Source organism: Epargyreus clarus, unplaced genomic scaffold, assembly GCF_041222505.1.
Source record: "Epargyreus clarus isolate Ecla_fem2 unplaced genomic scaffold, WU_Ecla_fem_2.2 ptg000014l, whole genome shotgun sequence".
Classification (NCBI taxonomy): domain Eukaryota; kingdom Metazoa; phylum Arthropoda; class Insecta; order Lepidoptera; family Hesperiidae; genus Epargyreus; species Epargyreus clarus.
Window position 1 is genome coordinate 928,362 of NW_027332222.1, and position 24,826 is coordinate 953,187.

A 24,826-nucleotide genomic window follows, 5' to 3' on the forward strand; every position below is an offset into this window, starting at 1 on the left:
ACAAATCAATTCTCAAGCAGTACCTTTACCATGAGTTTTCAAAACGATCCCACAATTTTACGTTACGTTTATTTAATCTATTTTCCGTTTGCTTCAGTAGACTGAGTAAACGTAACAATAAGTAAGTGCTCAAGTCTGTTTGTCTGCCTCACATGTTCGCAAAAAAAGAGAGACAAAACATAAAATGCCATTTTGTCAATTTATACATTTAATGTTACGTTACTGACACTATAGTTCTGATACAATCCGCTAGGGGCGCTGCTTGGAATTTGTATGTAAACAAATACCAAAACAGTCATATTTGTCAAAACGTAAAAACTCATGGTAAGGGTACAGAACTAATACGAACAAACTTTTCAGCAATCAAACAAAAATTTAGATAAAAGTTATTCGGACGAAAATTGTCAATTTATTAATAAATTTTGTACAGAGCTTTCATACGCCACAATAAACATGAATATATATCATAACAATACGTAGACTCTAAATATGTATGAATGAATAATGATAGCAAGCCGTTGGGAGTGAATGCAATTTTCGTATACATTATCAATACTGACATAATCGCGAAACACGCACACTCGCTTCAGTTACTAAAATTATGATTTTGATGCAAATACGAACGTTGTGCAAATAAATAATTGACGAACTATAATGAATGGGCATAATTCATGTAAACAGCAATCGGATAAATTAATACGCTCTAATATTTTCTTTTAGAGCACTAGTAGCTGTTATTGATAATCAACCTATCCAACCTCCATCTACCAAAGATCGAAATTTGATAATCAATAGAAGGCATATACAATATACATATAGGCTGCATTTATAAAATTTCTATTTCTGTTTATGTTACTATTTGTCTTTGATCTGAGATGGTACCAAACACATTTTTTTTAATTTTATCTTCTGCAATTATTTTTTTATATATTATAGGAGGAGCTGACGAAGCATGCAATCCACTTGATGTTAAGTAGCTCCTGCTACCCATGAACATCTGCACCCCAGACAAGACCAAATTCCCATTTGAGGTCCGCCATATATGCGTCGCTAGGCTAAGAGGATTAAGCTGTAATCTCGGAAAAGTATATCTATCTCCCTTACCATATTCTTCAAACCAGAACACAGCAGCGTTTAACACTGCTGTTATTAGGCAGAAATAGGTATGGCGATGGTGCCGCCGGTCGAATCACATAGGGTTCTACCACCTTTAAAATATAGCCAACTCATGACTTAACAAATTAACTACTACATGAAATGAGTATACACATTTTAAAACCAAAAAAAAAATCCTCCATAAATCAAAAATGAAGGAAAAACTTTCTGAACCTAGTTTAGGTGTTTTCAGTGGTCTATATTGCGGCTTTGCCAAATATTTTAGTTGAAAACTTTCAGCACGCGATATCGTAGGCATTAAAGCTTTATGATTGCAGTTTTATACCGCATTTATTTGACCGGAAATCAATAAGGGCGTGTGGAAATACTGCAGTACTTTATGTTATAGCAAATCAAATCAATTTAAAATCATTTATTCAAAGAACATTATTTGTAGAATATTTTTTAATAAACTTCGCAAGATGTTTCAATTGGAGAAGAAATAGTGAAGGAACTTGTGCTTGTATTTTTGATTCAGAGTAATTTCTAACAAAATAATCAGATGAAGTGGAGCTGAAGATTTTGTATCATGGACACTGATTGCGGAGTGCTAGTATTCAAATGCGTGACGCCTTTCGGAGTTAAGTTAGAACACTTTATTAGTGTCTAATAATTAATAAAGGTACAATAATTATAACGCTGCTTTAAGTCAAAAATGTTTCCCTTTATGACTAACAATGCACCATTTTCACCCAAAGTATTTCAAGACAGGTATCACAACTACATAGAAGCAACGTAGCGATACACGCGTACGTCTCCATAACCGATACATATTGCCTTATTGAATCACTATACTCCAATCAATTAGATCAGTTGCAGCTACAGCACAAGCACTCTATTTACTAACATGTATAGGAAATAGACATATCAAAGATATTGTTTATAGCGAACGCCCGCGGGATACTGTCTATTTCAATCGACGTCCATTGTTCCTGAGGTCAGTCACTATGTAATGATATTGGAACATTCGAATATGATTCTGTTGACATGTTTGTGAGAATAGTGCTACATTTAATTGCGCTGCAATTGATATTAATGTATTTAGTTTGAGGCACAAAATGTCAGTTCCGATATTTTTATTTTATCAAAAACTGATCATTACCGCAACAGTAAAACTAGACTCACTGACTACATATAACAGCTTTATATTGTCTTATATTATTTAAGTAAAGATATTTCGTTAAAATGTGATATTTAATTTAACAATATTTGCTGAAGTACCCGTCATAACGACTTCTAATGTGCAAAATATATCATGTATATGCTGTTATAAAAATACATTTTTTATAGATCTTTCTTACAAATCTCGGAATGAAATGAATGTTAAGATTTTCACCTAGACTGACCAGACTTCACAAAAAAATGTTACCGAAAAAAACTAAATTGGCATAAGTTACCAGAATTTAGTGGGTGAAAGATGCTATTTGTATTTTTCAAGTTCCTAATATTTCGAACAGTAAAATGGAATAAAAAAATAATTTTACGAAACTTTTACTCTCTCTGTGTTAAACGATACTTGTATTTTCACAATCCACCTGCGATATAGACACAGCGAGTTTAGACGTTTCCCATCAATTCCAATCGACGTCCATTGTCTTTGAGGTCAATCGATTTCCTCGCGTCTGTGCTGGTGTTTGTGAAAATACGTGATACCGATTCCACACTGGAGAAAGTTCGGTAAATTGAAGTTTTAATGATATAAGAGTCTTATACGTTGTATTGTAACTTCATTACTTCTTAGGAGTCTGTAAAACTGGGCGAAGTGTATCTGAGTCTAAATTATAGGTACTTATGATTTACATAAATAGTTTGTTAATTGTAATAGATAATCATAAAATTACTGAACAATATATATACATGATATAATATTCGAAAATCAATTTTCTATTTAAATAATGTTTTAAAGCTGAAGGACTGAACTCAAATATGTACTTAGACGCTATAGCGATGTCGTTGATAGATGGGTCGTTAAAATATAAATGTAATATTTGAACCAAAATAATCGTCCACCATTACATCTCTGTACCTCCATTTACCTTATTATAATTAAAATTATTTCTCCACCGAAGAATAAAAATGTAGTAGATTTGATGCTAAAATGTCCTAAATGTCTAACAATGAGAACCAATACCCATCGCCTGCATTTTGAATCAGGAATGAATTGCTACGTAAGACATGCAAATAGTCAATTGATCCGTCCGTTCCACACGAACCTGCTGAATACACTGATAGCAATAACGAAATAGCTCTGACGATAGTGACAAAGGTGACGTTATTTACAGATCAAATACTAGCATGTTATTTAACTAAGTACGTCAAAAAAGTAAAACGATCAATGAACAAGCTTTTAAAGTCGAAGATGAGCTAAAGCTCTAAACAGGAATAGATATGATAGCTCACATTAGTATCCGTACTGTTATCCATACGAAATATTGCAAAGCTGAATATTCGCGGAACGCATAAAAGGGAGAAAGAATCATAACAATTCAAAGGTAAGTCGAATTCTTTAAATCCATAGTAAAGTATATTTCATGTTAAAGTATTGACGACAAAGTATTTTTGTATAATTTACTCTAAAGTAAGTAGATAAGTACGCATATATCACGTAGACACTTGGCACTATTAAAAAAAAAACACTATACACTGTATACTTTGCCAAAATTGCAACTTTACCCCCATTCTAAATCATGAACTTTAGCGTTCCTAAAAGCTATTATATCAATATCGAACCAAATAACCCTTCAAGTTTCATAAGTCAAAATAAATTGCTGACTTTGTTGGTTCAATTTATAGCAGGAAAATATATAATATAGGTAAATTACAATTTAAGCTTCGCACACATAACCCAGATTGGAAAAAGATCTACGATATATTAAGTCGATTTGAAAAATTGAGTATAAGAAAGTAAATATGAAAATATCCCTCCATTTCACATTTTATTTTCACTCCAGGAAGAGGTCCAAAACGATGTAAATGCAACACAGGCAAAGACAGCGTAAGAAAGCTACTGCGTAATATTTCTCCATAAAGGAGATTTTCATGTCTTATTGATGAAAACATCATGGATGTCATCATCATGGTGTTCTACGAATCCTTATTAAAAATGCACAAGTATCAAGGCAAAGTCCAACAGGTTTATTACGTACATGCAATCCATTTTAATTTAGACCGTAAAATATTCAATAAGCTACATTTGGGATGTCTCCAAATTCGATATCGGATAATGAAAAAGATCATTCGGAAACTCATAGCGAGCATGCCATTATGTTTTGTCGACATCTTTTAGGCCAATCAGGTAAAAGCTACGTCGCATAACGCAAGTGTAACCATAGGGAATGTTTCCAACAAAAGACTCGAAATCGGGCAAGGCGGCGCTGCTACGAACGTGTCGTTTCCTCGTAATACCAGAGCCAAGCATTTTGGAAATACAGCCGAACCTACATATGCCTGTGACTACTTCGAGTGCCCGGATTTGGGTCATTTATAGATTTTTTAGCTTTTAGGGTCTTTGGTTTTATCTCTTTTTAGTTCGATACATTTTAGCCTCAAAGTTGCATTGTATTTCATATAGAAGTATCGAACAGTTGAAAGCATAATCAACAAAATAGTTGATGTATTAAGTATAGACAATATTATTTTTGAAATTTTAAGTTGTGCGTTCTTTCCCATACATAACAAAAGTTCTCGTATTATTCTATCACTATATCCACTTGATAGTGTAGTTTTCAGTAATCTAATGTAATAAACGGTTGTTATTAGTCATTTTATTCAAACACAAAAGTGGTGGAACTGAAACTCAGTCCCGATCTACAGCAACATATCAAACGAACGTCAGTTTAGTGACAACGATATATTACCTTTTTACAGCTATTACCAATCTTATATATATTCAGTTAAATAAATTTGTAAGAGTTAGTTGGATACTTGGAGAATTTAATCCTGATCTTAAGTAATGCTGCTTCATTCTCATTAATTAAATTTCGTCCTTCAACAAAGAATAAAGCACTGCTAGAAATTCTAATTTTCAAATGTTGGTCAGTCACCAAGTAGCCGTAATTACACTTTCTGGTGAAATTAATTCAGTAAAAGTATTTAATCCCCCAAATCCTTCAAAGGGATGGAAATTAAATAATGAAGCCAAATTTTTGTCTGAATAGTACGAAAATTTTATAATCCACACGGATCCTTTTTTGTATCCAATTTCTAAGGTATATTTGTTTAATATTCCTCATATGCTAACGTCTGTCCTAAATTACATTAAATTCATTATTTCAAAAGTTTCAATGACAGGTTATATTACAATCTCCTTTGTTGCTATGTTAAACAGATTAATTTTTAATTTCTCAGTAATGTAAATCTTCTAGGCAAGCGTCCACAATATGGAAAAATAAGTATCTTTGAGGTTAGATTGCAGACTTTCTGATACATAGACTCTGAATAATATTTATTCATTTTTACATACAAGCATACACAAAATGCATACACAAGTATAATTATTTGTTTACTAAAACATTCAGAAAGTACTAGATACAAACCCTTATCTCCAACGTAGCTAATAAAAAGCACTAAATCAAGGATAATAAAGAGGTAATTTCAGGGGTAATAAAACAAAATCCCGCTAGGTGTCCTTAAGAGTCGAGTAAACAAGTTATTTTGTCCCTGGAACACCCAACCTAATTTTACATAATGTTCATTTTGTGACGTAAAAATGAATCTTGAATTAAGCTCGGAATCCTGAATTAAAAATGAAGGCTGAATTAAAAATTAAAAACTTGGTCTTCGCTAGCGAATAATCACATTTCTCAAAACATAAATACGTTTTTATATTTTTAAGGTTGGAAATATCCGTCTGCATAAACACCACTGGTAGAATTATGTGCTGATGAGTTCTGCTTCTGACTTGAAAAACAAGTGTCCTTACTATATCTCATACTTAAATAATTGGTTTCCATTCAATTAAAGTCCATATCTCTAAGAATACGCAATTATAAGTGTATCTAGTTAAATATGCTACTAGCTCTACTTATGCAAACGACAGAACGAGACCCGTGCACAGCAGTGGAAGAATAATTATTTTCAGTCAAATTTAGTACTCTCTATAAGAATATCTTCTATATCTTGAAGAATGTCTAGTTTAGGTAGACATTCTTGGTAGCTCCATTATCTATATACGCGTCAACTGATAAACCAGAAATCGCTCCATCCGAGTACTAGTTAAGCGTATGTATGTGCCTCGTATTTCTTGCTTTACGAGCAACGCCTCCCAGGTTAATGTTCATTTTACAATTTACGAGAACACAATATGGCTCGTTCTGTGCCATTAATGACGATGAAGTGCCTGATATATTTGATTTACCCACACCACTATTTTAATCCGTGATTTTCAACTTTATGACTTTGCAGACGTTCGTTTTAATGAAATTGTTGTCTCTAGCTTCGGTTTCATGACAATAACGCCCAAAATATTTTTGATCTACTTTTTTCAATCATTGTACTTGACATTGAAATCTAAATCAATGGATGATAATAATAAAAAGTTATGTCCAAATAATACGCAAAAAAATAAACATCATAAAACCATTTGCAATTTGCAATGAAAATTTTATTTTATTTAGTGGCATAATAATGTGTTGGGATTGATATGCGTTAGTAGATGCCAATAATCCATGTCCTTGTGTTAAGCTATATGTTTTAAAAAAAGTAAAATAATCAAATATTTACCTTGAGCTGGCGCGTAAATGTTCAGGTAGAGGCAATCTTCTGATTGGTTCGTGAGGAACGGCAGTATCCTTTTTAAGTACTCCAACCGTCCCTTTGATATTCTCTTCAAAACAGCTGTTTCATTTCTTATATCTGGTAGTACTTGTGGACACACTGGGCTAAATTCTTCAGCTATTTTTACTCCTGACCACTGAGCTCCAGATACTGGGGGCATGAATCTCAATGAACCGACTGGAGGTGAAGCGTACGGTACTCCTCGAAATACTTCAACTGGTTCCAAATATCTAGATTCTGGTGTAACTATAAAACCACGGATGTCACCATACTTAGTCCTTACCACTCTTGAACTTATTAAGGGTTGCGTTTTGTCTTCCATCGTTGTATCTCCCTTGACGAACTTAGTAGTTAGTACCGGTAGTGTAATGAAATAAGCTAAGATGAGTATTAACATTTTTCCGCTTCCGCCGCCACAGTGTGTCGTAGTGTGGACTGCCCAGTGCTATAAGTCGACCATTTTGCGTGATATGTCTTCTCGGGAACATTTACTGAGGTATCTGAAACAAATTTGATCTAGCTTTAGGCATCATTTTATCAGGTTTTACGACTTGAGGAATGTGGCTGTCACTGGCAATAACAAAGTCTTCTGCCATAAGACCGTAATCAAGATTATCTCTTTAATTCAGGACTGGGTTTTATTGTCTAGAGTCGGTACTTATAAGAATCCAATTTATGTGACGTGTCTTTGATCAATTTTATCAGTGTTATGACGTACTAAAGCCTGCTGCTTATCTAAAAGTCAGAAATAAATTGCGAGACAAATATGTAATGGATCAAACGTATGCAATGTATATTTTAACGATTAATCTGATTTAATACATCTACTGCTATTGAGACTTATAAACGGCCTTCATATAGAGTCGGGCTATACCAATGATTGCTATATAAATAGAACAAATTAACCTTTTTAGACTGGAAATAATTATTTTACAAATCTACATTTAGATTAATCCATTCGAAGGGACAAGTGGTACAATTATGTATCCTATTAGGCGACCTTTTTGTATCTCTAAAGGGTATTCAAAGTAGCTTTTGACGGAAAGGTCATTCATTACACTCAACGTTAATGTTGAAAGGATAATGAAAGCCGCCAATAGCAGTATTCTGTCTGTATTGTAGTACATACTTACTCGCACTGATTTTAAAACGAACTGGGTGTTGGTTTGTTTTTCTTTTATTTGGAAATAAAAATTGTTTTTACGAAATGAAAGTATTTTTTTTTTAATATATGTAACAAAAGGCCACGCAACTTGGTCCGTGTGATGGGGCAGTCAATTTCAAATTCAGAGCAGAATACCAAATTTGATCTCTTAAGTTGGAGCTGACTCTATACGATGTATATACTCGTAGATCTGCTCTGGGGCAGGGAAACACCTAGTAGAAAGAGGAATACAAAGAATTTCCACTCATCTTTGTGCATGTCCACGACGACCATAAGACAGGAAATTGTACTCAGAAACGATGCACCGGGGTTAAAATAGGTTTGCAGTGAAATACGTCTTGCCAAAAAACAACATCGAAAAGCTTTAAAAAGAGAACAAAAGAAACTGCAAAATGTGATCCGGTTCCTTCCTGCAGATAAAGAAGTGATTTGTTTGTAGTTGTACGTACTAATACTGTCTCGCTTGCACTTATAGTAAACGATATTGCTTTCTTTATCTACCGTTATGCAAAAAGATGTTTTGTTTGAATTCGCTCGGTGGCTCTGTCCAGAAATGCAAAATATGGCGCACTGTTGATTTTTTTTTCATATTTCTTATGTTTTCATACCTTATGATTGAAATAGTTTATTGTTAATGTTAATTAGCAGAGATATTAAAGATAACATTACAATAAAATGATTTATTTTTGAAAGGATTCGGATTTTACGTTCATATAAAATAACTAAACAGGTTACGTTATAGATTTTTTTTATACGTATTTCACCTTATCTTTAAGTCACACGTCTACCCCATTTACATTTCCCCCCAACTGGGAGAACCTTGGACACTACTACGTAACGCAAGTTCAAACCAGGTTTGTCAAGGATTCGCGGACACTCTCTGTTAGACATTTTCAATCCATCCATAACGCATCAGGCATCCTTAAAAATCTACTCGTAGTAGTTACTACTTAGTAATTTCCTTGACTTTAGCAAATGGATAAACATGAAAAATGGAATGACTCATGCAATAGCATAAACCAAGGGTACGTTTGATGTCCTAATGACTGAAATAGAATTCCTAATGTACTTCTAACTATTGGCTTGGAAAACGCAAACTATTAGCAATAAAATCAGGTAGGTACCTCAATAAAACCGAAGGGCACTTTCGTTGAAAAATAGGAGATTAGCTCAATTCGTTTGGAAAAGCAAACAAACATCAAACAACGAACAGATAGGGATTAGCACCCGTAATCTTGTCTACCCTTGTCTAAGCATTCAAACGGCTATCAGAAACTTTATGCCCGTTGGCGGAGGCACGATTCCTTGCAAAGGTTTTACGAGAACCTGTTTATCGAGATCAAATTTATTGCGGCAATAACTTGCTCCGTCTATGCCAATGGATACACGCCCCGTTTGTCTCCTATCTTCGCTTCGATATTGTACGTGTGTGCCGCATCCATTGTTTCTGTGAAGATTCATGCTTCTACGATCAATTCGGCTTATAGCGTTGGAGCGCACTGATTGGCCGGATATGACGTGATACATAAATTTGACTGGCTCTCTATGACGTGTTTTATTTTTGATATATGTGTTCCAATGTTCTTAACAGTTATTTTTAAAAATTATTAAAAAAATATTTTTGTGTTTATTTATTTTTGTAATTCCTTAAAATACATGCCAGTGAGACAGTTGTTTTTGAAATTTAAGGTATATAAACAGATATTATAATAAACAAGGTAATTTGTTGCGACAGTAAGTTCTCAAGATATTATATTCGGGTCACAAAAAATCCCCTAAGAATATGGACGTAATTTTCCCTTAATTTCCAAGCCCAAAATGTATACCAAATGTATTTTCCACCACGTTCTCATATGAATACGAATGTGGCGTATAATTATCATCGACAAACTACTCGCTCCAAATTAGCTTCCTATAGTAGATATTACGATTGTGGGTTACTTGCGCTATTTCCACGCAGTTCCGATGTAAATAGCTAAGGTAATTGAAAACGGCGCTTTTGAAAGTCACTTTTATATTGTAGCGTGTAACACGATGCGTTTTATGCACTTATGCACTATTTTGAACAAGAGATGGATAAGATATTAATGTTAAGAGTTATTGTAGTTGATCGTTCTTTTTGGCTCTAGTGGAGTGTTGATCTTTCATTTTGTGAGGAGAATTGTGTGAAGTCCATATGAGAATAACAATGGGACAGGAACGTGTTAATAGTGAAACTATTATTTTGTCGTTCATTTCTTTTACAAAAGTCTTTAAAATTCCTTGTGAATTGATACAATATTCTGACTTCGCACGCACAGTTTTCAGCAGCCTAATAGAGGCCGCGCAAGAACGCATCTAATTGGCAACATTGTTTAGCTAATTAACACGAGCGTTCGAACAGAGGAAACAATGCGAATCATTATTTATTTATCTGCCAAATGAACCGCTTAAATTGGTGTTTGATGCTATTTAATTGGAACTATTGAATAGTCGTAGAATTAGTATTTGTCGGAACGGTTATATTTATCTACTTTATAAAAGCAACAATTTTTATATGGAGTGAAGATCGGTTTATAAACACACATACACAGCGTTGATTGAGTTTACGTACCTTCTTAATTTTGATATTCTTTCTCATCGCGCCTTTTCATGAAATAAAGTGAAAATCGATCGAAAAATACATGCATGATATTGTTGTAGTCAATCGCCCTTTATTAATTATAAATCTATCCGATGTTTTGCCTACCTAAGACCGAGGTTTGACAATTCCTGTCTCGTAGAAATTGTCAATTTTTTATTTTGGTAGACAAAAACTGAATTTAATATGAATAGTGGAATGTGAATAAGTGGCAGATAAATATTGTTTAACCTGTTGCGCTGACGCACGAAGAAACTAATATCTGTTTCCAAAAACAAACACGTAATATTCATTTTAAAAAATCATGTTACGTTATTTTACCAGAACATTTTACACGCGTAGTTTACAAGCACCCTAATGAACCCGTATTAAAAACCTTGTAATTATTATAAACGTACATAGGTACTGGAAAAACTATAGTCCTAATTAATATATTGAACGAATCTCGTTTCTACTGTACACAATAACAAACATTTACGTGGAAGTTTAATTTCGGTTATTGGTACGAATATAGCTTATTTGCAATATTTAAATTATTACAACATATTTTCTTGATATATTTGCTATAAAGTATAATTTGTAATTTATCTTCAGATTTAACTTCAACACTGTTTAGGGGAGAAAATTTTTGTTTAACAATTATATATAATGTGTGCAATTTAAGGGATTGGTAGAATTTTTGAAGGTGGTAGAACCCTTTGTGTTCGACTCCCGCGGCACCACCGCCACACCTATTTCTGCCCTATAACAGCAGTTTATAGCACTGCTGTGTGCTGGTTTGAAGAGTGTGGTAAAGAAGACATACTTTCGCAAGGCGTTCCAGCTTAGTCCTTTGGTAGCGGTGCATCTGTGGCCGACCACCCGTACGAATATCTAATTCTATCTGGAGTCGATTATAGATTCCAATGGGCGGCAGCAGCCACTTACCATCAGGTGGACTGCATGCTCGTCTGCTACTCCATATTATAAAAAAAACATATATAAGGTTTACTTGAAAATTTTCAAGAGAAATTAAAAAGTTCTGTTATCTACTCAATAGATTGCGTGTCCTTGAGAAAAACCACGTCATTAACTTCCTTGGTAAAACATGGTCCGTAAAGTTCCTACCACTACTTCACTACTATATTCCAATTTTATACTTTAGTCTTTGTTTTAACTTGTTTAGATTTTATCTAGGCTTCACCCAATCATTTATTTCCAAGGACCTTATCTCCATTAATCTTGAAACTCAACTGCCCTGAACGGTCTACATCGTTTGTCATTAAATTCATTTGTCATTCCATTAATTTATTCTGTATTAGATATTCTCCTTCAATAGGTTCTTTTAATTCGCATAAAAACTAGTTTCCATTAAATAACCTGAAAAGTTCTAAATTAATAATTGAAGTGTAAACTATTTCAGTACGCAATAACCAATAATTTTATCATACGTATGTAATTCTACCTTGCTACATAAGTGCATTAATTATTTGTACGTGGGTAATACAATACAATAGGGCATAGGGTATTAAATTGAGACATAAGTTATATAGTGATGTCTGGAGGTGATACAACAAATAATAGAAATGAGACTCCTCAGAATAGAAGAGTATACTAGTACCGTATCTTCTTGTCTTTGAGACAAGAATTTAAATTTTTTCAATCTCTTCTGTCAATTCTGACTCTTCCTAAGTACGATCTGAAAACACCGCCCTGTTTTCATGTTGCGAGTTTCGACATCTTTACTTTTACGTGCAGCAAGTTTAGCAGTTTTACAACTGTTGATAACACAGAAACTGACTTCCGAATATGTAGCACGACAAACTTTAACCCGTTCGCACCAAAACGACCCTTGCTGTAAGATAATAAAAGCCAGAACAGCGTGCACAAAGTTTCCACCAAAACATCAGAAGTGCTGTAAAGCGAAATACCAGGATAACAGCTTAGCGAGGAAGCTTCTTTAAATGGTTCTTTTAAAAGCAAATTTCTTTTAACTGGGATTTATAACGTCGGGCTATGTGGTTCGTTATATAAGATTAAGATGTTGGTTCTACAAACGGAAAATACGGAGTTTAAAATATATAACTCTTTTTAAATTTTGAATGACCTCTTTGTAATGACACAAAAGCATCTTGCTTTTGCAGTTGGAACCCAACGCAACCCATTATAATAAAACGGACTTAATGTCATAACTATTTATATATGTATTGCTACCTTCAGCCCTTTTATTTTCTTCAGTCGTCATATTTATACCGTCAAATAGGAGAGCGATTAGGAGAAGCGACGAAGATTCAAATCCTGGACTCTTAGTCTAGGAGGGAAAAATACCTGCTGAAAATAATTTTATTCGTTATCACGTCATCATTTGGAGCAAATTATTTTTCTTCTTCTATCTCATCCAAACTTCAAGAACCAAGCTTTACCAACAGGGAACTGACGGTACAAATTCATCCCAACGATTAACAGACTTAACCCAAAAACCTCCAGTTTTAATTAACCAGCCGAGATATCCGAGGCGCTTACGTTGCCAAGTGGCCAAGACACTGATGTTTACTGCGTCACTTGGCACTGTTCAGTTCCTTTCTACTCTAGAGTTTCATTTCGGAAATTATACGTAATTAGGTTGCCGCTAAATTGGTGTCTTATTAAACTCTCTTACGACCATCTGAGCTGTGAACCGGTCAGTATGGTAATCTGTACCGCTGACGATTTCGGGTTGGTTCCATACCTTGGTAGATCCGATCATTATGAATTAAAATTTCTTATCATTTCTTATCGTACGAGGTATTATAGATGAAGCGAATGGTATGTGATGGTAGCGAATAGCAGCATTCCTTTTCCGTAATAGTAGTAAAAGGCGCTTAAAGCATAAAGTCCAGGAATATACAGCATTATCTTTCTTTATTTTTTGTCCAAGCTATAGCCAATCGAGGTGACTACGTCAAAATTCCTAATTTAAGGTAGCTTTTGTATTATGGGGCACCTGTAAGCACTAATGGTTGAATAAATCTTGTAAACCCGATCACAGAAGCAGCAGAATTTACTGTTTTGAGCTTTAGATCAGTAATAAGCTAAAATATATCCTTAAGTCGATTACTTCACCAAATATAGGAACTTCGTTTAACTACCATCAGTCCAACATGAACGTTACATTCTCACTGTCAATAGGGTCGTCTCACATTTACTACTGAAACGTAAAACGTATGAGTTTATAACATAGATTTGAAACCATTCAGTACACGTCAAAATCTGGAGAAATCTACTCTTTTCATGCCATTTTAAAATAGTGGAGTCGTGGATGTCATTTGTCAAGCATTGACTAGAATCGCGGGGAATCGAGCAGACGTCGCGTCGAGGGAATGCGGCGCCGTATAGAATGAAGTCTCTGAGACTTTATGGCTCCGGGGAATATAACATAGTTTATGTTTTGCTATAACATATTGATACATTGTATAACGAGTCGTTTTCGTTTTATTTACTCCTCGAAAGAAGTGTTATTACAAGCTTTTATGGGACTTGCGTTGTTACTTTGTATGGAGTGAGGGTCAAATCTTGCAACCGAATTTTTAACTAGTTTGCTTCAATTCAGCTGATATTTTGCATACAGGTTTAGTTTGGATGACATTGCGTGATGGACTTAGTGGCGTCATTTTATATTCAAGACGTTGAACCTCTAAGACATGGATGCCTAATAGAAGAGTTCTGAGAAGATTATGAACAATAAATTAGTGTTACTGAAAGCTTGTTTTGAAATTTGGAAAAAAATGTCCATCAAAATTTATAAACATGTCGTCGAAGTTTTTGAAATATAAAGTTTTTTTACCTGAGGTTGAACCCTTCATGATTCATCAACAATATCCAAGTTATAATAGCAGTGTTTGGAGGTAAGGTTCATGAATTAAAAAAAGAAGGGACAAGGTCTTATTCTAAAACCCTACACTTAAAGGTTAAACGTATATTTTTCGATCGGTACCGACATCTTCTCAGCCACCAATTTTTCTCGATTTTTTTATATAAAAAGATTCGTGTAAATAAATTTGTACAATAAAATTCTATCAACGGTTTATCAATACAATTTTTATTGGGCTGAAATTGAATTTCATTTATCAAAGTGACAAGAGCAAATTGGATTAGGGCTTATATTTTGTAATGTGGATTTATTGTGACATGATTTAGTTACTCAATGCTGAAATATTTTGATGAAATTAAATACAGTATATACTGTCAATGACGAATATAATGAACTGCCACAAGGTTGTTACTCGAAAGTCTAGTAAAAAGGTAAATTAAAAGATATTAAAAATAGTTCACAGTACCGTTGATGCCAGGTTTACGTAGTCGCCGCTAACAGACGAGTAGGCACAAGTACGAATATGTAAATATCTCGCTCGGGTATAGTTGGCACTCGCCACGACGCTCGTCCGTCATACGCAGGGTTTTTCAGAGGAAATTACAGGACTATGCGACATGCGTGTAAAATTATGTGGCGTTTACATACTAGTCATTGTTTAGCGAGTTACTCCACCGTTTATTGGCATTATCTAAATCTAGCTTGATGTTAATATACCAATAACAAAATCACTTTATGTAATAAGAAAGTTAAAAACAAATTTAATCTATAAAGGAAACATATATTACAAAGAAACATATATATACCTACGTAATATTAACACAGAAGCAGGACTACTTAATCTAAGAATTTCTGTAAATGTCCTCTAACGATATGTCGCAGAAAATAAAAATCCGTTATCCTAAAATAACTGCTGTTCCAACTTTATTATTTCTACGTTTTAGTATCTTAAAGATATCAAAAACGGGAACATCGCACGAAAACAGTTTTCTTTATAATCCACTAGCTGGGTGTTACAGGCTGACGCTGCAGTTTGCCGGTCATAATAACTTGACCCCAAATCTTGTAGACGGGAACATTTAGAACTCCCGACTACAAGACTATCACACGATTTTTGCAATATTATCTTATTCACAAAATTTAATAAACACTAGTTGGTAGGTACACGTTGGCTATACATGACTTTAATATAACCTGAAAATGATTAAAATTTTATAACCAATGTACGCGTAGATTCAGTTAACTATGGAAGGTGTAGATCCTGTGTATTTTGTGTGTAATGGCAACATATCTTTTAATTTTTATTTAATCATAGAGATGCGAAAAACGAGTCAGACAGAGCAAGACTATAAAAGGCTAAATAAGACTTTTGAAAATAGGTCCTCAAAGGTAGCGACGCACCTAGAGCTAGCGAATAACAATAGGATTCAAATCCTCTTCAGGTATATACAGATACCCGTGGGCACTAGCGATCGCCAATCATAAAAGTAAAAATGCCTAGACTCTCGTTTGTTAACTTAATTTCGCTACTACGAACCAAGCACGTTCGATTTTATGTAACTTGACAATGTAGTATGCCAGCCCGTCTGATATGTCATATTACCTGACACACAACGTGACACTACGATATGCCAGCACATTTATTCTGTTAAGTATCAATACATAGTTACAAGTAGGTCACGATAAATAGTCGTGTCGTCGTTGTAATACGCATCAGCGCCGGATTTTACGACCTCGTGTCATGTTTTATTTGAGTTGAAAAACGTGTTAAAAGTTTCAATTTATGGCTGTTTTAATGTGTTCATAACAATGCGCTGAGGTCCTTGGAGCGAAGCGTCTGAACGATTTGATGAAGCCCATGAAATTGATTATAGGGATTATCGGCGGGATGCGGATTTGATGTTTCGTTTTATTAGCGATTCGCGATAAATATGAAACGGCATTTTAATGTAAGGAAACCAGACTTCTTATGTCAATTGGGAGTAACAGTTTATTCATACTAAACTTGTTAATGTGTCTACTGATCCGCACTTGGCCAGCGTGATGATCTGTGGTCCAATTCCCTTTGATCATATGAGACAATCCTGCGTAAATGTTGATAAATCATTTACGTTGAAAATGTGAGCGGAACTGAAGACGTAAGTACATAAGAATTAAAAATTACGTGTTCTACCTATTCACTAGGAATATACCCGCAACCACTACACTTCCAAAACGCATGTTCGTATACGCACTGTACTTCTGAAAAATCGTAAAGATACAACATGTCAGAAAAAATTCTATGGAGACTGTGAAATTAATAAAGAAACGGGCTTGTATTGTCGCTGTTACTAGCTGTTAATATATACTCAATAACCTGGTATATCAGGTATAATTTAATGTAACCACACGGCTTGTGAGGTAGCGGAACAGAGAGCAATGTTCCACCACAACTTACATTGCAGTAAGCGTGCCGCTGCCAATATAACTAGCTCTCAACATGACATCCAGATATAATTTAATAGCGGATTTAAGCTCAAAAAATGAGGTCATAAATAATAAAGCGAAATACCGCTATTAAAGGCAAAATGGGAGCCAAAGGTACCGTAAAATGGTCCATTACCCGAAGCTAGTCCAAGTGCAATAAAGCAAAATGGATTCATCAAAAAATCACCGTCCGACCACCTCCAATCTAAGTTATTTCGGGCGAAATATAAAAATACGAAGCGGGGAAATCGGGAAATCTCTTTGAGAACTCATAAAAACACCAATTCTCCGAAAGCAATAAACTTCCGGACGAAAGTTTGATGATTGATATACCTATTTCAATCGTTCGATGTACACTTGATTGAAAGTTGCTAAGAAATGTTAGGGCATTGTTCTACTACAATTTCGGGGTAAACGAGTGTTTTGATGAAAAGAAAAGTAATGGATCAAAAAAAAATAGGTCAAAATTGTATATTAAAGCAGTTAAATAGATATTAGAGTTTTTAGATAATAAATTAATTATTAGCACATTTGGATACTATTTGGAAGTTAGGAATTTACACCTAAAATTGGCTTAATGCAGATAGCAATTATGTAGTATATTATTATAGATTTTGAAAGTCTGAACTGCTTCGTGTAAGTTCTCTGCCTTACAACATACGAGAACATAAATGCGCTTAAAACTTTTGCTACATAATTAGTTATAATAGGGATATCCACGTAGTAAATCTAAAGTATCTTAAATATTAGCTGTGAATTAAAGTTTATCTTAAAGTTTGGTCGCTTGCAATGAAACAAGTTACAGAATAAGATAAAGTTATAGACTTGGAAGATATGACAGCCCAAAGAATGATCCTCTGCTGGGAGAGTGATCGATAAGGTCACAAGGTTCAATGACTTTCCAGAAGTTCGTAAATTTACATATCATACTAGTTACAGGAACGTACTGTTTCATTAGACGGCGACATCACCCCAGTATTTTAGATCTATCACAGTAGTGCAACATTGTTGGATTGTGTTTCCTGAATCTCTTTTTAAGCATTACATTTTAGTCGTTGGACTTAGGATCTTATAGGACTTATGTAATCTTAGTCGTCAAGGAGCAACATATATGTTTGACTTCCGCCTTTTTTCTTAGTTCACAAGTACAGTGCATCTACGTATAACCTCAGCTAGATTATGAGGCTTCTTTAAGGTGGTAGAACCCTTTGTGGTTCGACTCCGGCGGCACCACCGCCACGCCAATTTCTGCCTAATAACAGCAGTATTAGGCGCTACTGTGTTACATTTTGAAGGGTGTGATAAGGGACGCATACTTTTCTGAGGCGTTCCAGCTTAGTCCTCAGGGGTAGCGGCGCATCTGTGACCAACCTCAGGTAGGAATATCTAATCCTATCTGGGGTTGATTACAGATGTCTATGGGCGGCAGTAGCCACTTACCATCAGGTGGACTGCATGCTCGTCTGCTACTCCTATATTATAAAAAATATATATTCTTGTTACATTTACAGGCAAGTGATAGTAATCAATTAACTCGGGTGGACTACTCGTTTACTAACATCAACCCATTACTCTCCCACTGGGCACGGGTCTCCTCTCAGAATGAAAAGAATTAGGCCATAATCCATCGCGCTGGCCTAGTGCGAGTTGGTAGAATTCAAATATCTTTGAAACCCTTTTTTAAGATTACTCAGGTTTCCTCACGATGTTTTTCTTCACCATTTAAGCAAGTGATAATTTCGTTTACTACTTATGACGAGTTTATTAATTTAATATAAATCTCAATAGCCGCATAACGCAGCACCCGCAAGACGCAAGCCGCAACGATCAGCCGCATCACTCGGTCCACATTAATGCACTAAGAAGATTTATCTCAACAAAAAGCATTATTTTCGCAGTTACGGAGTTACTTCGTAAAAATGTTTTTGTTTCAGATTATCTGGGTTAAAAGAAATAACCGACTCTGAAATAAGTTTAAACAGTAGGATTTACTGTACGATGTATTTTTGTAACAAAAGTGGTACAGGTTAAAAATTTACATGACATTTTAAGTAGCAAAAGTTTTATTTCTGCCTTATAATGCAGGGTAGCAATACGTCGGTATTGGTGCTCAAACCAGACGTATAAGGCAGATACTTACTCGAAGCGTTTATAGTTAATCTACAATTAATTAAACATCTGTGTGCACCATTAGGTAGGACTCCAATCCCATCAGGGATTAATTATAGGTGTGCGACCACTTACGATCAGGTGACCGTTGTGCCCGTTTTTTATTTCTTTTCCGTACAAAAATATGTAAAGACTAAGTTAGAAAACCTTAGATAAGTGTGTTTTTACCGAACCCTCCAAAACGAAACACAGTAGACCTTATCGCTGCTGTTACTACGCAGAAATTGGTGTGAATATAATAAATAATTACGATTTCATAAAATTATGAATGGAAAAGAGAATATACAATTTCAATAAAGGAGTTTAAAAAAAAACATTTTCATACCACTGTAATATAATACTGAACAATGTAAAAAAAGAAACAAGGACTTCCTGTTTTCGTACGTAATCCATCTTCGCCTACTACCGGTCGGAGCTCCATTTGTTATTATGATTAAGTGCTTACGTAAGTGTTTATGATAAATAAGTAGTCATTACAAACGCAATGGAAAATGGAACAGAAAGGAGGTTTATATAGTGAATAAAAAGGCAGCCAAGTGCGCATTGGATTTGGGTACTGAGGGTTCCGTGAACCTTTTAATATATTACATTTGTGTTATATATTTATCTAACAAAGTTTAACTTGGTTGTTATTAGTTAGTGTTTTGTTACATGATTAGTTTAATACATATAATTTTATAATATTTCCTTGATACCAAACTAAGTTGTCCAGGTTTTACTTCGATTATGTTAGTGATAGATACGATCGAACGAACACAAACATAATTCGTTTTTTAATTGGCCCATTTTAACCTGTTATGCTATGTTATTTAAAACTTTAAGTAAGTTTTCACTTTAAAATAAGTAAAAATCTTTAAATAATTATTCTCTAAGCAGACTAAATAAGTAAAGGGTGCAAGTTTGCATACTTCAAATCCTTTCAGTTTTATATTTGTAAGTAGACTGGAATTATAGAGATAAACGCTTGTTTTTTATGATATAGGAGTAGCAGACGAGCATACGAGTACATTCCACCTGATGGTAACTGGCTACTGCCGCCCATGGACATCTGTAATCAACCCCAGATAGGATTAGATATTCCTACCTGAGGCCGGTCACAGATGCGCCGCTACCCCTGAGGTATAAGCTGGAACGCCTCGGAAAAGTCTGTCTCCCTTACCACCCCCTTCAAACCGGAACACAGCAGCGCACAATACTGCTGTTATTAGGTAGAAATAGGTGTAGCGGTGGTGCCGTCGGAGTTCTACCACCTTCAAAACGCTTATTAATAGTTCAACATGAATAAGTTAGTATGAGATTACGACCAGATATGTATAGAATTATACGTTGTGCATATGCGAACTATTCGTAATAATAGATGAACAGCTGTTATGTTGTTTGATGTTGCCGCTCAGCAGTTCAAGTTAATTTAGTTTTGAAATGCTATTTGTGTGTCAGAAGCCATTTACCTACTGTTACCGTTTGTGGAACTAATTCGAGATTAGTTATGGAGTTAAGTTTTATTTAATGTTGTAGATTTTTTTAGTCTACCCTACTGCCGCCCATTGAAATTTATAATCAATCCCAGATAAGATTAGATTTATTGCGTTAAATTACCAAATTACTCTTACCAAATCATCGTTGAACAGTGAGGATCGCTGTTATGAAACAGAAATAAGTATAGCAGTTATGCCTCTGGAGTCGACCCACAAACGGTTCTACTAACAGAGGACTAAGTTTAAACGCCTTGTACAAATCTCTGATTTAGATTAGAAACCGATGAATTGGCTTATACGATTTACTTGTACAGAAATATGCGTAATTAATGCATTTTCATAATAATTGCAATTTTGTGTGCTTGTAACAGTTGAATAGGCACACGCCAAAATAAGCGTGGTGGTAACGACTAGGCTAGTACTTTTAACAATATGTTAATATTATACTCTTTACGACTATATTACTCAGATCAGAGTCTTCTGGTATATCGTTAAAAACCTATTAGGTCGATTTGGGAACCGACCTTTTGATAGTTAATAATGAAGTAGCAATAATTTTACAAGTCGAATTTTTAAGGAATGTCAATGTAAGTATATTTTAATATTAAACAAGATACCATCAAACTAGCCTTCGCCAGTTAATAGGGTATTCCAAAACTCAATTAACTAGAAACTAATAGGGGGAACACCAATCGAAATGAGATAGTTGCTCGCTCATGTGTGATCACTCGAGCAATCCACGGGTTATGCAAATGAGACCGTTGCATTATTTACGCCAAATTATCGAAATAATGTTCTCAATTCCTTTGTTGGCTCGTTTCGTTCGTTTCATGATAACTTTTTAGATCAATAAATGAAACAATGTAATTGCTCGCTCATGTGTGATCGCTCGAGCAATCCACAGGTTATGCAAATGAGACCGTTGCATTATTTTCGCCATATTATCGAAATGATGTTCTCAATTCCTTTGTTAGCTCGTTTCGTTCATTTCAGGTTAACTTTTAGATTAATAAATGTAACAAATCAATATCTCGCTCATGTGTGATCGTGCAATCCACGGGTTATACAAATGAGACCGTTGCATTATTTACGCCAATTTAACGAAATGACGTTCTCAATTTGTTTAGTAGCTCGTTTCGTTTATTACACATTAATTTTTTATATCAATAAATAAAAAATGCAATTGCACGCTCATGTGTGATCGCTCGAGCAATCCACGGATTATGCAAGCGAGACCTTTGCATTATTTACGTCAATGGTCGAAATTATGATCTCAATTTCATTGTTAATTATATTTCGCTCATGATAGTTTTTCAGTTGTAATTAACATCAATACGAAATAATGCAATTGCTCCTGTGTGATTACATGCGCAATGAACGGATTATGAAAATAGTACCCTTGTATAATTTACACCGAAAAGAACGATTCGTGCAGAGCAGTGAAGTATGTCCAGGCCTCCCGCAGTTTTTAACCGACTTCAAAAAGGAGGTGGTTATCAATTCGGCCGGTATCTCTCTATTTTTTATGTATGTACACGAATTACTCCGCCGTTAGTGGACCGATTTTAATAAATCTTTTTTTATTGTATAGAGACGAGCTGAAAGTTGGTCCCATTTAAATATGGTTAGGATCCATGGATGGGTTCCGGAAAAATGAGGGGAACTCCTCCACCCATGTAAATATAACAGCCATAACTTCGCCGTTTATGAACCTATTTTGATGCCTTTAATTTCGTGTATATACAATTGCTACAAGTTGGTCCCAATTAAATATGATGAGGATCAGAGCGGGTTCTGGAGGCGAAATATGTAACTCCTCAACCGAATGGTATAATTGAGTTTTGTTTGAAGATATTTGGTGTAGGTTCTAATGAAATTACAAAGCCAGTTTATCATTGACTATTTAAGGGTCTGATTATGTGGCTCGGAGTCAAAATATGTAACTCCTCAACCGATGTGAATAATTGAGTTGTGTTTGAAGATATTTGGTGTAGGTTCTAATGAAATTACAAAGCCAGTTCATCATTGACTATTTAAGGGTCTGATAATGTGGCTCGAAGACAAAATATGTAACTCCTCAACCGATGGGAATAATTGAGTTGTGTTTGAAGATATTTGGTGTAGGTTATAATGAAATTGCAAAGCCAGTTCATCATTGACTATTTAAGGGTTTGATAATGTGGCTCGGTGACAAAATATGTAACTCCTCAACCGATGAGAATAATTGAATTGTGTTTGAAGATATTTGGTGTAGATTCTAATGAAATTGCAAAGCCAGTTCATCATTGACTATTTAGTTAGGTTAGGTTGGAACATATAAAACTAAGCGAGCAGGGCGCGACAGCGCCCTGCGAGCGGGCGGTTCCAATCAATGTAATTTCAGACCTACCTTCATTCATGATCACGTTTATACAATTTTATATTGTATTAATATAAATGTTAGTATGTCATCACTAAAAAGGGTGAAAAAAAAATTTAACAAAAAAATACAACCGACTTCTATGTCACTACAAAGTAAAAAATAATTGAAATAAATGGTGGTTTAGTACATATTTCTGAAGTCGGCGGCGGCAAGAATAGTGGGAAATAAGGTTCTACTTCTATCAATCCGCGTTATATGAGCTCCTTGCTCCTCCCAACCTTCTTGATAGTAAGAAGAAACCCGTTTTTAGAAATAAAAGGCATGGAACTAGCCAAAATCTCGATAGTATTACCATGTAACGTAATACGAAACGATATAACAGGAAGCAACGTCACTCGGTCCGCAGTTACGGAAGTCATTAATCGTTCCCGATTATCAAACGCATCGTTACTCAAAACGCATTGGCCACTGTATATGGGGCATTGGACACTAAATAACACTGTATTATGGTACTCTGTACTGGCTTATAAACAGTTTGGACCGGCAATGGGCACTAAACAACAGCGTATTACGATAAAGGGGATTTATATGGCTGCGGTTTTAAGTCCACTGCTGGGCACTGAAGGGAGCAAGAAAAGCCTATCATCTTCTTTCTTTCGATATACAAAAACTGATTTTGGTATGTAATATATCTGATTGAAATCTATAGACTCTGACATAAGGTCGACCAACTTTAGTCTCAACTCTAACTCTCATCTTATCTAGGGTTGATAACAATTGTCGATCGGCGGAAGTGGTCACTTACCATAATATATGTACACATATGTAATTAAATACGCTTAAAAACATTACACTCCATGTCGTGTAAAAAACCTTTGTCAAACTTAACATTTGAATCTCATAGTACTAAACCGATGGCATAATCGAGTTTCACATAATAATAATATGTAGCTGAAAATGTTTTCCATAATTAAATCCCACGAGCCGGCCAATGAAATGAAATTATAATTAATGCAGACCTAAATATAAATACTGTAACGTAAATAAATGTCACGCGAAGGTTGTTTTAAAATATCATTTCGTGAAATAAAACATTATTCTGTTATGCGGGCAGTGAATTCAGGCGAATATTATGTTCAAAGTTTTGCTTTCGTCTGTTTTCGTGGTTTTATTATACGGATGGACTTTAAATATGGTAAAGTTAAGGTATATTATCATATTATTGTCTTATGCGAATTTACCTTTTTAATGATTGATGTTTAGTTTCTAATAATGACAAGTAAACAGAATTTGAAGGTGGTAGAACCCTTTGTGGTTCGTCTCCAGAAGCACTATCGCCATAACTATTTGTGCCTTTAACAGCAGTTTGAAGCATTGTTGTGCTCCGCTTTGAAGGGTGCCTTGACTGAGGCATTCCAATTCAATCCTCAGGAATAGCACCGCATCTGTGGCCAACCTCAGGTAGAAATCTAATCTCATCTGGGATTGATTACCGATATCCTTTGACGGTGGAAATACTTCACGAATCTTGCCTATTAGTGTAACAGTAAATGGGTTGATAATGTCAGTGCGATGATAAACTGAGCATTTTAAAATAACCATTGACAAAGATTTCAATTGTATTTACTCGTACATAATTATTACATCAGTAAAATATCCTCCCCAATTAGTAGTGGCCAAAAACAGCATGATGCACCGTGACTTTAATTAAATAATAAAACAATTACATTAAAATTGCGGACAGTTTTAATAGACCAGACATTGTTGCCTAGACTAGCAATTACTGCTGCTGACGTCACCTGACCGGTTT

General features: G+C 34.9%; 1 protein-coding gene across 2 annotated transcripts in view; it reads right to left on the reverse strand.

Annotated features, from left to right (window-relative positions):
* Nucleotides 1–24,826, reverse strand: part of Nlg3 (Neuroligin 3) — a 116,626-nt gene that overhangs the window by 52,113 nt on the left and 39,687 nt on the right. For both annotated transcript variants that reach the window (XM_073079420.1, XM_073079419.1), the window contains exon 2: nt 6,877–7,430. In XM_073079420.1, the coding sequence (XP_072935521.1) occupies nt 6,877–7,327 (451 nt within the window). In that variant the 5' untranslated portion in view covers nt 7,328–7,430. The remainder of the gene's footprint in view (nt 1–6,876; nt 7,431–24,826) is intronic.